Source organism: Aedes albopictus, chromosome 1 (genome assembly GCF_035046485.1).
Source record: "Aedes albopictus strain Foshan chromosome 1, AalbF5, whole genome shotgun sequence".
NCBI lineage: Eukaryota > Metazoa > Arthropoda > Insecta > Diptera > Culicidae > Aedes > Aedes albopictus.
This window is the reverse complement of record NC_085136.1, coordinates 26,728,529-26,746,435: the sequence shown is the minus strand read 5'-3', so window position 1 is coordinate 26,746,435 and position 17,907 is coordinate 26,728,529. Positions and strand designations below refer to the sequence as shown.

At 44.5% G+C, this 17,907-nt stretch overlaps 1 protein-coding gene across 1 annotated transcript; it reads left to right on the top strand.

The window, feature by feature from the left end:
- Positions 1–2,321, top strand: LOC109428411 (uncharacterized). The gene is made up of 4 exons (XM_019704142.3): positions 1–292; positions 361–1,144; positions 1,205–1,675; positions 1,736–2,321. Exons 1-4 carry the CDS (start codon positions 204–206, stop codon positions 2,213–2,215), a joined length of 1,824 nt encoding a protein of 607 aa, XP_019559687.2. The 5' UTR covers positions 1–203; the 3' UTR covers positions 2,216–2,321.
- Positions 2,322–17,907: the final 15,586 nt, after the last annotated feature.

The following is a 17,907-nucleotide window of genomic DNA, read 5'->3' as shown; positions in this document are numbered from 1 at the left end:
GCCGAAACAGTGATTGGAAATTTTCTGGTTCTCGAACGACGGCGGCACATTTTCGACATTTTCGAGTTTCTTTCGATTTTCCATCAAAATCAGTTTAATTTATAACAATTTTCTATTGTTAGGGTTTGGGCAGCTGTATGTCCCAACAAAGGTAAGTGATTAACTGGTGATTGTGACCAAACTAGCGAAAAAACTGGCTAAAAATGGGAATCGTCGGTCTGGTCACGTTTCTCACCCGAATCGGTGGCTGCCGTGGGGTGAACATTCTGGACGAGATCCAAAAGTGCGACAAGTGAGTATCGGGACGGGATCGGGAAATCCTCCTGAGGTGCCCCAGATTGATAGCTTTTTTGCTTGCAGAAAGGAACCGCTCATCGTGATAGATTTGCTCAAGGTGATATGTTCGCTGAGTGGTCCGATGGATGAGCAGATATACGGCTGCCGGAACCAGTTTGCCTGGACGTACGCGACCCAGTTCTGCGATCGGATGATCGAGGCCGGTGCTCGGCTGGTGTTCTTCATCGATGGCAAGCTGCAGGAGGGTAAATATAAGCACTGGATCCAACGGCAGGAGAAGGTCTACGCGGAATGTTTGAAGAAGCTGGAAAACATTCCGGCGGAGTTCCGAGGGAACAATCGTGGAAACATCCAGGGCAACGTGGTGAAACATGCGTTCATTGCGGCCCTGGTGGCCGCCGCCCGGAAGAAGGGAGTGCTCATCACCACGTACGATGTGGAATGCGATCGGGAATTGGCCGCCTTCGCACGGAAACATGACGCATTGGCCATCATCACTGGGGATTCGGATTTTCTGATCTACGAGGGCAACTTCCGGCTGTGGTCCACTTCGGATTTGAATTTGGAACTGATGAGAACCGTAGAATGGAATCGGGAGGAGTTGCGTAAGGCGTTGAAGTTGGAGTGGACTCATATGCCGTTCTTCGCCGCGGTCGCCGGAAACGATCATTTCAAGAATCGACCGTCCGGAGTGTGCACCTTTTACAATGTGGCTCAGAAGGTACGGGAGATGAACCTGAGGTACGGCTACACGAGGATTTCTATCGAATTGTATGACAAAATTTTCCGGAAGCGTGATGAAAATTTTAAGATTAGCTTCGAAGAAGCTGTCAAGCTGTATGATACGGTAAGTCTAAGGGTCAATAAATCATTCAGAGTACCTCAAAGCTTCGTCCCATCCTTCTAGGACTACACGGTGCGGAAACCGGTTGTTCCGTCGGAGATGCGCCACTACCCGAACTACGCCGTTTGCATAATCCGCGGTATTCCGGGTTCGATTCGCCTGCCCTGTTTGGACCTCCGAGAAGCGGAATATTCCCAAATCGCCCTGCAAATCTATCGCCGTCAGGTGGGCGTTCTGTTCCGGCACCGGCCGGTCGTGTTCGGACAGCTGCTCACCTCGCCGGTGTTCATCAAACCGAATCACTACGATACGTACAAGATCATAGCGACCACCCCGATTACCCCTCCTCTGGCGGTAAAAGTTCCGCTGGCGGAACAACTGTACTCACTCGATCCGCAAGTCTCGAAGAGCCTGCAAGAGGTCAAGTATCGGCTGCTGACCTGGCTCGTATCGGATACGCTTACTTTCGAAGAAGTATGCCACATCAATCCCAAGTATCTGCTGGACGTGTTCACGCTGTACTTTTTGGTTGAGGTATTTCCTTGATCGTAGTACTATCAACAACTCGATAAACGAGTTCCTCTTCCCTTCCAGAGAAACCTTCTCGACATAACCACAGCGGACATCATCCTGGTGACGATCGACGACTGCATCAAGAATCTCATTCCGCGCCAGATTCCGCTGCAGCGTCCCCGCAAACCGAACGTAACGACCAGCTTCGTGTACACCAACTTCTACGCCATGATGTACTTCAATGCGGAAACGGCCGGCATGCGGCAGGAGCTGGACACCACGTTTCTGTGCAAATTCGACGGAGTCTACTTCAACTTGATTGTGGACCATCTGCGGTTTGACCGAACGCTGCTGGCGTCCAAGCTGGAGTCGATCGCGTCGTACCGGGTCTATGCCAAGCTGGCCAATCGCGGCGTCGTGAAGACTGAGGTAGGAGAGGGTTATGGAGGGGGGATGGTACCACCGATAACGGTACAACCCACCATCAAGGCGGAGCCGGATTGGGACGTCAAACCGAAACTGTACGGGGAACCACCGAGGAAGATCAGTCGGTGGAATTAAGGTTTGAGTTGTTGAAACTGTTGAATTTCTTTGAAATTTCTTTGACTGTTGAATTTTGCTTTGAACTTCGTAACGATGTGGAAATATGCTGAATATATCATATTTACTTCGCTCGTTTGCAGCGAGACATCCTATTTGTGCGAAAGTTACTTTTTCTTGGCGTATCTAAACTGAGACAAAGTTTATATTATTTTTTATTATCTTTATTAAAGAGACTTTCAGCCCGTGGCTGGTTCATCTCTGTAAGAATGAGAGAGCGTCACAGTGAGAGGCTCACCTGGGCTGTTATGTTAATTACATTTATGATTTGTTTTGAGTTCAATTGAGAAGTTACTACGATTGAGTATTCCTATAGTATGTGGTTGAGTTTCAATGATCTTTTCTCGTTATCCAGTTTCGATGCGTGGTCCACGTTGTTAGATAGAGTTGATGATCAGATTTTACCGTATAAATCGATGTCCTTCAGGAAGTTCAAAAGTCGAGCTGTATTGTCGGGATCGTTGTTGAGCACGGTGCGGACACTTCCAGGTATTCCGTGTTGTAACCTTGCTGCTTCGTATTGCGGACAATTTATAAGAAAATGTTCTACCGAAAGCGGAACATTACATGCGGTACAGACATTCTTGAACGGTCCATCAGATCCCATATTATGCGAAGCTTTTGTGTGCCCTGTTCTTAGTCTGGAGAGAACTTTCTGGTCGCGATGATTTTTCGGGTCGTCCCAGCGTGATGTATCGATTTTAATTTTTCGCAGGAACGGCGTTCGTATGTTATACCAGCACGCTGCCCAATGGTTTCTGATAGAAGTAGTAATCCATCGCTTGATGTCCTGAGCAGGGACTTTTCTGGTGAAAAACGTTGCGCGTCTGCCAGATGCTGCTAGATGATCTGCTTCCTCGTTTCCGCGTATTCCACAGTGACCAGGTATCCATATAAAAACCGTGTCAGGATGTGCATGGAGTTGTATTGCCTGAATCCATGGGTGGCGAGGGGCTTCGGATGATAGTGCTGTGATGACGCTTGCTGAATCGGACAATACGGCTATTGGTTTTACGGATGGAGTAGTAGACGCGATAAGGACAGCAGCAGCCTCTGCCGAAAAAATTGAGCACGGATCTGGCAGGCGATAGAAGTGGCTGATTTCATGATCGGTCACTCCTATGCCCACTTTATCGAGAGCCTTGGAGCCATCCGTGTAACGGTGTGTAAAGCCTTGGTATTTGGTATTAAGAAGCTCAGCCACGCATCTCGTAACCTTTTGTGAATTTTCTCCTGCCTTGATGCGGTTTTTTATCGACATTTCCAACTTCATACGAGGCGAATTCCAACTCCTGGCTCCATTCCAATGGATCTCTTCCACTGGGGGGAGTACTTCGTTGGCGTGTTTCTGGAGGAGTCGGTTCGCCTCATCAAGGAGAAGAACTCCGCCACTACATGGAGTCGTTTTTTCTAGGAAACCAACTGTTCTCTTACATACAGTCTCCGTAACAAAACGTTCAAAAGGCAATCTACCGCACTCTATGCACGCGGTGTCAGCAGGTGTAGATGGAAGTAGGCCAGAAGTAATTCGAATTGATTGGTTATAGACAGGAGCTAAGGTGGTCGTTAGTGCGTCTGTAGCTAAGCAGGTCAATTCGATTCCGTATAGAAGTCTGCTGTCGATTATTGCACTGGCAACTCGGAGACGAACATCACGATTACTCGTTTTATGTCGCTTCGATAAGGTTCGTAAAAGGTTTAAACGAGTTTTACAGTTGTGTTTCACTAGTTTGAAGTGGTCAAGGAAGGTCAGATGACGGTCTATTAGAATTCCAAGTACTCGCACTGATTTCTTAAGAGGGATTGGTAGGCCATTTGCAAGCACAGTTGAACGTATGGGACGGTGAGAACTCGCACAGATGTGCATAATGGCGCTTTTCTCAGCCGATATGTCAAAACCCGCATCTGTTGCCCATTTGGTCACCGCCCTTACGGATGCTTGAAGTTTTCGACGAAGAGCCTTCACTGTCCGCCCAACAGCAACAAGCATTATGTCATCTGCGTACACGAATATATAAATCTCTTTAGGTAGGTTTGCAAATACTCCATTCATTGCCACTAAAAAGATCGTAACAGCTATAACTGATCCTTGCGGTATACCGGTTTGTTCCGGAAAGTTTTTGGAACGATGGTTTCCAATACAAACTTGAAAGGTTCTCTTACGGAGAAAGTTGCGCAAGAAGTGCAGTATGTGTCCTGATAGCCCCCATTTTCCGAGCTGCTGGATAACACCAGGTGTCCAAGCTCGGTTGTAGGCTTTCGCCAAGTCTAAAGTAGCAATTTCGATGTGTTGGTCGTCGTTTTTAGCTTCGTTGAGTACTTGCCCAAGTGTGGCAAAGTATGTTCCCGTACCATGACCAGGACGGAAGGCGTGTTGCCTATGATCCAGGAGTTCGTTGTCTTCCAAGAAGCGAATCAGACGCCGATTAACCATTCGCTCCATTACTTTGCTGATGCAGCATGTTAAGGAAATCGGTCGAAAATCTTTCGGTGTAGTAGTAGAAGATCCTGGTTTCGGGATTGGAATCACTAAACTGCTGTTCCATTCTTGTGGTAGTGTATTTCCCGACCACTCCTTGTTCAATAGCCGTAGGAGGGTGACTTTCCCGGCAGGTGTGAGATTCTTGAGCATTGGATAGCCTATTTCGTCGGACCCTGCGGATTTTCCCCTACACTTTGCTAAGGCCATTTCTAGTTCGATGAGGCGGAATGGTTCGTTGATGCTTAGGCCTTCAGCATCTTCTGGTATCTGTAGCTGGTCAAGGTCATCCATACTGGCCTGATTTCTGCGAATGAAGGTGTCATCGTATTTGTCGAAGGCCGATAGAGATGCAAAGTATGAACCTAATTCATCGGCGATGATGCCAGGGTCTCTAGTGATAACCCTCCCATGTCGAATAGCTATTCCTCGAGCTTTACGTCTTCCACTAAGAGCATTTACTCTTCCCCATATTTCAGCTGAAGTTTGATTGGAGTTTATTCCGTCTAAAAAACTTTCCCAACTTCGATCTTTAGCATTTCGAATAGTTTGTCGGCATTCATTTCGCTTCGTTTTATATAGAGAGATCGCTGTCTCTTTGTCTGGGTGGTCAGCGGGAAGGCGCTTCATAGCCCGTAATGCCTTTCTCCTTTCTTTGGTAGCCTTTTTTGTCTCGGGGGACCACCAAGGTAAAGCTTTACGGCCGGGGTATGGGCTGGATTTCGGGATAGATGCTGCAGCTGCGTGCTGGATAGCACTCAGAAAGTCGTCAATAGTGGTTTGTTCGGAAATGTCGAGACGTTCGTCAATGACTGTTTGGAATGAGTTCCAGTCCGCTTGCTCGTAAATCCAGCGCGGACGGCGGGATGTTTCCGGCGGGTGTTCGCAAAAGGAAATGGTGATGGGATGATGGTCGCTCCCCAGTGGGTCGTCACTAACACTCCAGAGCAACCGATTGATAATACTAGAGCTGGCCAAAGAAACATCAACGGTCGACTCATATTGACCTTTAGTATACGTAATGGAGCCGTCGTTAAGGATTACTAGGTCCATTGCTTCTACGATGTTCAACAGAGCTGCTCCTCGATTGTTTATTCTAGGGCTTCCCCATGCGATGTGGTGTCCGTTGACATCTCCGAGGATTAGCTTTGGTCCTTGTATGGATTCCAGAACTTGTGACAGTCGATTCTCCAGGTTTGGAATATCGCCGCAGGGAAGATAGATACTGACAATCGATACGGGAAACGGATCGTCAATTTTGACGGAGACTACAGGAAGATCTGTATCCAACTGGATCGTGGTGAATTTAACGGATTCCAATACTCCAATAGCCACCGAGTGATATACATTTGAGTTGCTTTTATATATCCAACGGTATCGTCCTTCCAGCGTTCGGTTCATTCTATCTTCAGTGGTTCGATGGGCCTCTTGAATAGCCAATATGACTGGTGAGAGGTTATGTACGAGGCATTCCAGGTCGCTGAAGTTATTATGGAAACCATTCATATTCCATTGGACCGCAAAAGAAGTTTGCCTAGTGAAGCCAGTGCGATTTATGTTATTGAAAAAGCCGGCACTTGTAGTAGCTGTTGTTCTACCGTTTGTTGAAACGGAAACATCCGGCGAACAGGGGGCTCCGGCCATTCCGGTAGATGTCGTCACAGAGAGGATATTTGAAGAAGATGATGGTTGATTTTGATGGCGCGATGCTGCCGTAGAAACTTGGGTACATGATGTTCTTCTATTTGAATTCCGAGCTGCTAACCTGGCTGACCGCCTTGGTTGCAAAAACTTGTCTCCCTCGAAGTCCTTTGACGGGGGATGGGTACGAGTGCCCTTGTGCGTCCCGTTGACGACAGGTTCCATAATTAAAGGTGTCTTGACTCCCACGCTGTCCGTAGGGGGATAGGCATTTCTGCCCTTGTGCGTCCCTCTTCCGGGGCTCTCAGAATGACGAGGGTTGTCCGCCAGTTCCGGTGGTGGTTTAGCTTCCGCACCGACGGGGCCTCGACTGTCCTGAGAGATTTCCGGGAACAACGAGATGTTGTGGTTTTGACTGACTGGTTCTTTGTTGGAGGTCGTAGAGCTTTCGTCGGTGTTTGTGTTGCCAGTAGACTCCTCTACTGTGATTGGATGTCTCTCATTGAGAGAATTAGGATCGATGATTGGGCTTCCAGCTATGGTGCACCGAATCAGGCTGTTTGATGTTGGAAGAGTACAGGGTGTGTCGAAAATGTTTAGTTCATTCTGACATGCCATCGTCGCCGCCCAAGGAGGAGACGTTGGCCAAATCGCTATCCGGAGTGGATATTTTGATTTTCGGTCGTTCGATTGAGTCATCGGAGTCGGTTAGAGAACGATCTCTCTTAGGTGTTCTCTCTGAGGAGGGTTGGCGAAGTGATACCGGACTGGTGTCGCTCAGATACATAGGGGTCGGTTGCCATTCTTTCTGCTGCTTCTTATTCTTCTTCGGAGGGAAATGTTTAGATGAGGTTTCTGTAGCCTGGTGATGGTCCTGGGATAGTGATGTTTCGAGAACTGTTTGGGCGTCATGCGAGGATGATTGATCGACTAGCTGATTTTTCCGTTGGACGATGGTTCGCAGGACGTGAACCTCCCGATCTTTGTGATTGAGCTGCTCTTCTAGTTTGGTGACCTTCGTAACAAGTTCCTCTATGGTACCGTGTTTGCGGACCAGTCCCATACGACTGTTGTTCTGCAGAGCGGTTTCAAGAGCCTGGATGCGTTCATCTTTCTTTCTCATCTCACTGGTTAACAATTCAACCTTCTGTAGTAGATCGGCAATCATATTATTGTTTTCGGGACTTAGATTAGATTCAAGAGTCTCGATTCTTCTGTCCTTCCTCTCCATCTCCTGCTGGAGCTGGTCCACCTTCGAGGATAGTTCTGCGATTTGTTGATCTTTGCCTGCGGTAGTGACATTTGCGAAGCTGTTTTGTCCACGCCCTTGCTCATAGCGTCTCCTTGCTTGCGGGTAGGATATGCCAAGGTCAACACGAAGTCTTTGGATTTCATTTTCTTTGCAGTAAACTGGGCATTTGCGACTCGATAATGTGTGATTGTGCCTGTCACATCTCTTGCAGAATTCCTCTGCCGTGCATCGAATCTCCCTACTAACTGCATGGTCCTTAGAGCATGTTCCACAAGTTGGATGAGGTTGTTGGCAGCGTTTACTGGTGTGGCCGAAATTCCAGCAATTATAACACAGCATGGGTGCTGGATAATACGGCCGAGTTTTACAGCGTGTCCAGCCAAAATCCACGTGCAGAGGGATGACGGTTCCGCAAACAGTGAGAATAATCGTTGACGTGTTTTCAACTTTGTCCCCATTTCGTCTTGTTATGCGACGGATGCTGCGCACTCCCTGGTCAGCGAGGCCATTTTCTATCGTTCTGTCATCAAGACCGGCGACCGACTGGCAATTTACAACGCAGCGACAGACGTTAAGGGTTGGATGCTCGATGATTTTGATTCTGGTTCCGTCAGCTAGCGAGGTCATTTTCATCAGCTTGGCGATCTGATTCCTACTGCGGATTTTCAGAGCATAGGTTATGCCGTCTTTGCCTTCGGGAAAGGCACCGTCGATTTTTGCACCCACACACTTCTCAACCGAAGAACGTAGAAGAAAAGGGTCATTTGGTAATCTTCCGCTGGTGGCTTCCATACGTAGGACTTGGACTGCTCCGTAAGTACCATTCGGGTCCATGTAACTCGGTAGTCGTGCTCCAGCAAAATCTCCATCGAATAGGTTTGATGATCCCCCTCCCGGATCGCCGATGAAGGGAAATTCATCCGGGGCCAACGCCATCGTTGGCCACCCGGTGAATAGTTATCGATTAAGCGACCTCAGCACAATTATTTGTCACCAAAATGCGCGACGGTGCAATGTAGCTTCACTATACGGTATGTCCCACACACTACGAAAACTGTCAGTCAGGTGTATGCTGGCAAATCAGCCACGACGCGCCGTAAAAACGGTCCACGGTACCGGAATGCGCTTTAGATTTTGATACCCGGACGGTAGTGCAGTTCTGAGCTCAGGATACGGATCGCGACGACGGAAAAATAGAACGCGAAAAGTTGGAAAGATATCGTATTTCGGATGTAAACAAATGCACGTGCTACAGAGCCGTCTGTTCGTCTCGACAGCGAGCTGTCAACTGAACTGAGACAAAGCTTCACTGTCGTTCTACGCATAGTTGTCCCATGTTAAAAAACTTGAAACCTAGCTTGAAACTGAGAAAAACGCGATTTCAAAACGTTTTTGCATTGTTTCGACTAAGCAGTGCAATAAATTGAATTTTAGTTTCAATAGTTTTGTGAGAAATCACTTATATTTTCAGGCCTGAGGTACTTTGAATCAAAAATGTATACACATATGTATTGTATTTTTTACCAAAAAATACATAGTGGGACTGTTATGCCAAGTAACGTGGTCCTGTCGGCTGAATATCAGTCCTACAAAAATTGTTCGCCTTTTTTATCGCTTGACGTGGTCTTTTCTGTACGATTTTGTTTAATATAAAAAAAAACAAAAACTGTTGTTATCTCTTATAAGCATTACAAAACATTCAGTCATAAGGCTCAAATGTCTCAAAGCAAAACGGAGCTGAAAGACAACATAAGTGTGGTTTCACACTTTAACGCCCTCCCAGCAACAGTGAATCAAAATTCAACCATCGCGCAACAATAATGATAATGTCGCAACCTGTATTTGTTGCGACAAACAAACCCATGCGACATAAGTTTGTCCCAACTTGAAAATAATGGGATTAACATCGTACACCACGAGTTTATAGATTTTTAAGCCTTGCATTGCGATTTTCGAACGGTAACTTCGAGTCGGTAAACACTGCAACTCTGGCGAAGCTCTATCATCAAACAGTTTCGACTTTGGATTAGCATTAATTGATTATTCACGAGTTGAAAAGTACGCAACAAATTCAGCTTCCGTTTTGTCTGCAACAAAAAAAATTCGAGATCATGTCATTATCTGTTGCCAGTAGGGATAAAGAGTAATGAGCGCTTGCACGCTGACGTCATCATTATCTCCTTCTCTTTCTTTCCTTCGGCGTCGGTCCATAAAGCCGTCCTTGCCCTCAAAAAAATTGAGGGCAATGTTTATAAATCGTATGGGAATTCGATGAGGTTATGTTTTTGATGCAAGCCTTTATCGTCGCACCTTCTTTGTTGCTTGTTTTGTGCCTCTTTTGTCTGACAATTCTCTTCACTGCCCAGCAACATTCTTTATGATCGGTTAAAACAAGGTGAGTGAAGAAATTGGTAAATGAGTAAGAAAAATAGTGAATTGGTAAGTCTGGAGTAACATTTGAAAAGGGCATACAAGCATTGGTAAACAATGACTTCACACGTCGCTCCTGAGTCCCCATCATGTACAAAAGCTAAGACCGTTATCAGATAGAGCGAACATCGATCTTTCGGATAACGGTGTTAATTTGCGTCGGCGGGCTGCTGTTATGCCCTACGGAGCATTTTCGAAAAAAGACACAAGACTTGGGCCCTTTTTAAATGTTGCTCCAGAAGTGTGTGAGTGTGAGCTGCCCCAAGATCGAGTGAGTTAATGAGTGAGTCAGTTGCTGACTGAGAAAGTTATAGAGTTTTGGACAGAGAGCTGTTCCGTGAATTTGAACTCAAGGGTAATGAATCAGTGAGTCAGTGAGTGAGTTAATGAGCATCTGAGATCTGTTCCATGAGTTAGCCAGCAAGTAATTTTTTCAGTGAGTTAATTAGCGAGTTAATGAGTGAGTAAATGAATAAGTAAAATGATTTATGAGGGAGTTAATGAATGAGTGAGTAAGTGAGCAAGTTGGTAAAATAGGAGTGAGGAGTGAGTTAGTGAGTGGAAGAAAATGAGCTACCCTAGTAACATTTTGATGACCACTTAGTCTTGTAGAGGTTTTGAGAACCATGATAAAACCTTATATCTTTTATGTTGGTTTTATGATGGTTCTAAGAATCTCTTCTAGTCTATTTGACAAAAAATGTTACTTGGGTAGTTAATTAGCGAGTATTTGAGTGAGTTTGTGAGATAATGAGTATGAGAGTTGGTGAGTAGGAAAGTTGTTCAATAGGTTGTTGAATAAAAAGGTAAGTACATGATTTATAGAGCTAGTAAGTGAGGTAGAGAATTATTAAGTACATGACTGAGTGAGCGATGAGAATTGATGAATAAGTGAGCTTGCTAGTGTGTGAATATGTGATTTAATGAGTGAACTAATCAGCAAGTGAGTAAGTGAGTGAGTTTGTTAAAAAGTGAACCTGTTAGTTTGTAAATGAATGAATTAGTAAAGTAATGAGTAAATAAATGAGTTTGTGAGTAAGTTAGAAATATTGTGAGCTAGTGAGTAATGTTGTGAACAAAATAAGTAAATAAGTGAGTGAGCAAGTAAGGAGATAGTGAGTTAGTGAATTAGTGAGTGAGTGAGTCTGTTAGTGAGTGACTGTGTGGGTAAAAAATGAGTGAGTTAGTGAGTGATGTAGTGAGGTAATAACTTAATTAGTGGTTGAGTTGCTGAGTGCATGTGTTAATAAGTGAGCGAGCCTGTTAGTGAGTGTATGGATAAGTGGGTGATGTGAAGAGTTAAATAGTTATTTATGCAACAAGTTGCAAAATCATGATTTTTTCAGCACGAGTTGTACATTTATCCAACGAGGCTTGCCGAGTTGGATAAATACGACGAGTGCTGAAAAAATCGAGTTTTGCAACGAGTTGCATACAACATTTTTTGCAATTATAAAAAAATACCCTTCAGTACGATCATTTCTGACTGCCACACATGCCTCAAGAGAGAAACCACGTGCAAGCATCCATGCGCACAAGCCCTTTTTCAATCAGGTAGGCTGTGTTCATATGTATCACAAGTACTCGGAGTTGCGTCAAAAACAAGCGTTGTTCGCTACTGCTGGTTGTCATTCAACGTCTGTTTGGCTGACCAAATCAGAATTGGAATCACTTGTAATCAGATTTGGTCTTCCAAACAGACATAGAAGCAGCCATCGAATCGATATTAAACTAAGGAACGCCATTAGTGTTTTGGAAAAACCTGTGAAAAGTGTAACCTTGCAAAAGTGCCGAAAAGTACTACTTTTCGGCACCCTTAAAGGTGCTGAAAAGTGCTACTTTTCGGCACTCTTGATCTAGTGAAGAAAAGTAGGCCTTTTTGGCACACTTTCGACGATTGAAAAGTTCAATCTTATGGCACGTAATTGCAAAAATATTTTTTAGTGACTGAGTTGAGAAGAGTAAGAAGATGATGAAATCAGTGAGTGAGTGAGCTGGTGAGTTAGTGAAGTAGTGACTGAGTAAGCCAGTTAGTAAATTAAGGTGTAAGTAAATGAGCGAATTAGTGAGTTAGTGAATGATGTAGTGAGTTACTTATTTAATGAGTGTGTTGTTAAGTGAGTCAACGGGAGAGCAAGTGAGTTAATGAGTGAGTCTATTAGTGAGTAAGTGAGTGAATATGTGAGTAAATGAATGAGTCACTGAGCGAATTAGTGATTAAACGTATGTGCGTGAATAATAGTGATGGCCCCGAATGATAATTAATGAGGATGGTATCTATTATTAAAAGAAAGTTTAATAATATAATTTATAGGTTGGAAATACCGTAGAAGGGTAATGAAACTCATGCCCTAACATGCTAGCCTAACTTAGATTAAAGCGTGCAAACCTCAGATCTGATGGGTAGGTAGTGTTTTTTTCAACAGACAGGAATAAAACGGTGTAACCTAAAAACAATGTCTGCTTAGATCAGTTGACTGTTTGGATTTTATTCGTTCAAACAGGTTCAAACGCTCTGACTCCAGTTGCTGGCAATGACAACATTGTGATAGTAGGCATGGAGACATCATTTCATTGGTTCAAACAGATGGAATCCAAACTGTCAAGTGTCAACAATTCTCAGTACACTGGATTTTCATGCAGCATCGCTTCACTGCTGGCTACGCGTTTGGTTGCTGGTTGGTGTAGTAATTGTAATGGAGCAGACCGAGCAGTAGCCTGTGATATTTTACCACGTTGCGTTACACATTAGGTCATATGAATAAAATTGAGTAAATACTCTTTACTAAATCTATGTGAAGCCGTGGAGTAAATCTCTGTGAATCTTCACAGAGATCTGAGTAAAGAGTATTTACTCAGCTTTATTCATATGGCCTATTGTTTCTTTTTGTTGTTGAAACTAGCTTCATTAGAAATGCTGTAAGCTAACTTCTCTTCCATGTGAATTAGAATATTCACAGCTAGCCGCTCACTTACGTCGCGATTTATTTACAAACTCACTCACTTTTGAACCCCCTCACTTACCAACACACCTACTCGCCAATCCACTAATTCACAAGCTCGCTTTATACAATTTATTTATAGCCAGTTAGTGTCAAATTAACTAATTCATCATCCTACTCACCAACTCACTAACACACTCATTCAAAAACATACTCACCGACTCACTTACTCATCAACCTGTTCACTTTTCACACCCACTTTTAAATAAACTCATTCAGCCACCGAATTTATCACTAACTTACAACTTACATAACACACTTATCTCTTCACTCGCTTATCAACTTACACACTTACTCGTCTACCTAGTCACTCGCACAATCATTCATCAAGTCAAAACATCTTAAATTCACTCCCTTGCTTGCTCACTTATCATATCATTCACTCACCATCACTTTATTCAATTATCAAATTACTTATTCAGTAACTCTCATTTACCAATTCATTGGCACATCAGTTCACTCACTCACAAATTCATTCGCCAACTCACACATTTCTAAACTCGCTTACTTTCAGACTTACAAATTCATCTACACACCATTTCATCCCACTCACTGAAAATCTTATTCGCCAATCTAATTTGTTCAAGAAATACCTTTCACATGAACTGGGTTTTACCTAAAAGTCTCGGTGTTTGTTTTTCGTTGTGCAATTTAAGGAAATGTTGACTTTTTGTTAAAATCTTCGTGAGACAAGTTAGTGAATAAATAAGTAAGAATCAATTTACTTACTCACCAATTCACGGCATTTTGAAAACTGAACTGTGTGCGAGTTTATTTTAAATTTGACCTTACCTGAATGCTGCAAGTATCATCCGATAACATATTCCAGTCATTCTATTCAACATCCACAACATCGGCTTCGTCATGCTACACGACAATTGAGCCACTTGATTATTACTTTTGTTAAAGTAGAATATATACTATGTATGCTTAATGTGCTCTCCGTGCATTGCGGCCATAAGTTACGTAGAAACGACAAAAACTGATAGTTGTGAAGAAGCCACAATTTTCATTCAAGTGGAAAGCAAGTTCTGTTCTAGCTGGAGCGTAATGACAACATAAAAGAATAGAATTTACTATGCAGCATTGAAATAATCATGCTATTAAGTGAAGTAAATAACTAAAAATGTCTAATGCATTAATTTTGCGTATAAATTTCATAGTGGGACTGTTATGCGTTCAGTTGTGGGACAGTTTGACTTGATATGCTTTTCATTGAGTCTTTGAACAAAGTGTGTTATTTTTTTATGTTATATGAAAATATATGTATATAAATAGAGCGCCTGGTGCAAAAAAGTCAAAATCATCTAAAAGTAACATGGGACATGCGTAGAACGGCAGTTCAGCTCAATGTTAAATACGCACTTTTACAGTTATTTACAGAGATTACTCTGTCAGTAATAATTTATTGCTTGTATATCGTGTATAAGGTGTTCCCGGAGCAAATCCTGGAAGAATTCCTGATGAAAGTTGTGAAGGAAGCTCTACAGAAATTCCCGGAGAAACTCCTGAAAGAATTGCTGAAGAAAATCTTTGAAGAATGCCTCAAGAAACTCTAGGAGAAATTCACGGATGAACTCCTGAAGTAACTCCTAGATGAATTTTCTAAGAAACACGTGGAAAAATTCTCGGACGAATTCCCGAAGGAACTACTGGACAGATTTCCGAGGAATCTACTTGATGGTTTCCCGGATGAATTTTCTACATACATTCTTGAAGAAATTCCGAAGAAATTTCTGGACAAATTCACGAAGGAACTCCTGGAAAAAATGCCGAAGAAGTTCTTTGAGGACTTCCCGGAGCAAATTCTGGTTGAATTCCTAATAAAACTCCTGGAGGAAGCTCTGTATAAATACCCGGAGAAACTACTGAAACAAATGCCAAAGAAAATCTTTGGGGAATTCTCCTGGAAGATTTCCGAGGGATATCCTTGATAAATTTCGGTATGAATTTTAAAGGAACTCTGGATAAATTGTTGAAGAAACTTCTTGAAGAATTCTCGAAGGAATCCCTGGAGAAATTTCCGAAGAAACTCTTTTATGAACTGTCGAAGTAACTCCTAGTTGAATTCCCGGTAGAACTACTGGAGAAAGTTTTATTTTTCGAAGAAAATCCTGAAAAACCGTCGATTCTCGACGAACAGAAGTTCAACCATCGCGATGTTCGATTGTATAGCATTTTCTTGAGGATTCACGACACAGACCAGGAAGCTGGATCTGAAAAGCAAGTCTGATCAGCTATGCGCCAAACGGGTTCCGTCTGTGCGACAAAGAAGAGAAGCACTTATTTCTAGCCAGAAATATTAATTTGGATAATAGCAGTTTAACGTTTGTCACCATGATCCGTACCCAAACTCCTTTGGTTGAGAGTCCGTACTAGCTTGAAGATCAAGATGAGGAAGACGTGCAACCTCCTAAACAAACTGTTCAACCCGGTGAGCCGCTTGTGGCTGACCGTGTTGACGAACCTCGAACCTCGGACGGGTTAGGCTGAGAATTCGATCTTCGAATCTGAGAATATTGCTGGACGAGGTGATGGAACCCTTTATGGAAAAGCGGTCAAACTGGAATTGGGTTTCCGAACCAAACCTTACGAGCGTGGCGAACCGGTCCCTTACCGGTCACGCTTGATAGCTTGTGGGAATATACGATTCGGAGCGGACGGGTTACGATTCTGCGGAACGGATTAGCAGATTTCGATTGAAATAAACGTGACGGTTCATTAACAAAACTTGAGTATTTATTTCTCTAATTCAGACGCGACACTCACGTATACTTCGCACTAACTTACTGACTCCTCTCTCTATAGGTTGATGCTGTGGGCGTGCGGCAGTGTTGCCGAGATGCCACAAGCTAAAATGAATTCCAGCAGAATCCCGGAGTCGAGTACAACGAAACTGATGGAGATCGAAGCAACTCGGTGGTTACGGCACCTATCATAGTAGGCTTAAGAATTTGAATTGACAAAAAGATCAGTTTACTCTACGCTTTCAACCAAATCAGTTGGGTTTTATTCCCCTCTAAGAGGTTATGGGCCGTTGTTAGAGACGTTGTCCATAGCAAAGAAAATCAACAAGTGAAATTTTTCAAGATGGAACGATTGGGAATCCAGGAACTCAACGGAGGAAACTAACTACAGCGTTTAGAAGACCAAGATGGAGTTCCTCCTCATCTGAGAGGATTTGTGGCAACTGAACCAAATCAAGGACTACAAGACGGCAAAAGCGACCTGGGAGAAGCTACGGGGATACTACGAGAAGGTAACACTAACATCCGAAGTGTCCATTCTCAAGCGAATCTGCGACAAACGCTACTCCGACGGCGAGGACATCGTGCGGCACATTTTCGGGATGGAAGATCTGTTCGAGCGGCTGACGATGACTGGCGAGGAGCTGAGCAAGAGTCTGCAGGTAGCTATGGTGCTCCGGAGTCTACCGGAACCGTTTTCGACATTGATCACGGCTTTGGAGAGCAGGTCAAGTCCAAGGTGGTCGACGAAGTGGCGAAACGTTGCTCGGCTACTGTGTCGGATTCGGTGCTCAAGACAACCGTGGTACAGAAGAAAATGCTTTGCCATTTTTGCCACAAACCGGTGCACAAGCAGAAGCAATGCCCGTTATCGGAAGGTCACCGTGAGACACGAAGCCTACCACGGGTGCGAGCGGCTTGTCAAGAAACACGGTAGAAGCAGTAGTACTCTTTCCTCACGACGGGGTCGGAGGCGAAGTCGAATGCATGGATCATCGATTCAGGTGCAACGTCGCACATGTGTGAATCGGGAAAGTTTCCTGGAGCTCGACGACAGCAGCAAGCAGGACGTGATTTTGGCCGATGGTACTACGACGAAAGCGGAAGGAATCGGTTCGTGCCAGATGACCGTACTTTCCCCGGAGGGTGAGCCATCGAAAGTAACCCTCAAGGATGTGCTGCTGGTACCGGAATTCGATTCGAACCTGGTTTCGGTGAAGAAGCTGGCGTCATATGGAGCTACTGTCATTTTCGACATCAACGGATGTCGTATAATGAAGGACAAGAAGGTAATTGCTGGATCGTTTATTTCCGGTGGGCTCTACTGCCTGAAGGTAGCCCAGGAAGCATTGGCAGTGAAGCACACAGCAAATTATCAGCACACGTGGCATCGTGTTTTGGGGCATCGCGACTGAGATGTTATCCGTGAGCTTGTATCCAAAAACATGGCCACTGGGATTGAGATGGAAGATTGCGGCAGTCGGGTCACTTGTGAGTGCTGTCTTGAAGGTAAGCTGACACGTCTTCCGTTCCCCAAGAAGTGGGACCTAAAATCCAAAGAACCGTTGGATATCGTGCACACAGATGTGTGTGGACCTATGCGGAATACGACGCCAGGTGGATGTCGTTATTTTCTCACCATGATTGACGACTTCACTCGGTACACCGTTGTATATTTCTTCAACAAAAAGTCCGAGGGGCCGCAACGTGTCATGGAATACGTCCAGATGGTGAAGACCGAATTCGGCAGGCCGCCGATGGTTATACGTTCCGACCAGGGTGGTGAATATCGAAGTGACGCGCTGGATGCGTTCTGCCGAGCCGAAGGGATTCGGCAACAGTTCACCACTGCATACACCCCGCAGCAAAACGGAGTGGCGGAGAGGAAGAACCGCTCTTTGGTCGAACATCAGAAGCCTGATGTACCCGTTATTCCAGCAAACGTAGATGACAGTGATGACGAATCCGATTTCCGTGGGTTCGAGACCAGCTACGACGATGCTAATGAAGAGCCGTACGTGGAGGACGCGCCGGAAGAGTCCGGTACATTCGACAGTGAGGAGGAGGAGCACGCCGTCGGCATCGATGCCGATGTATCAGGA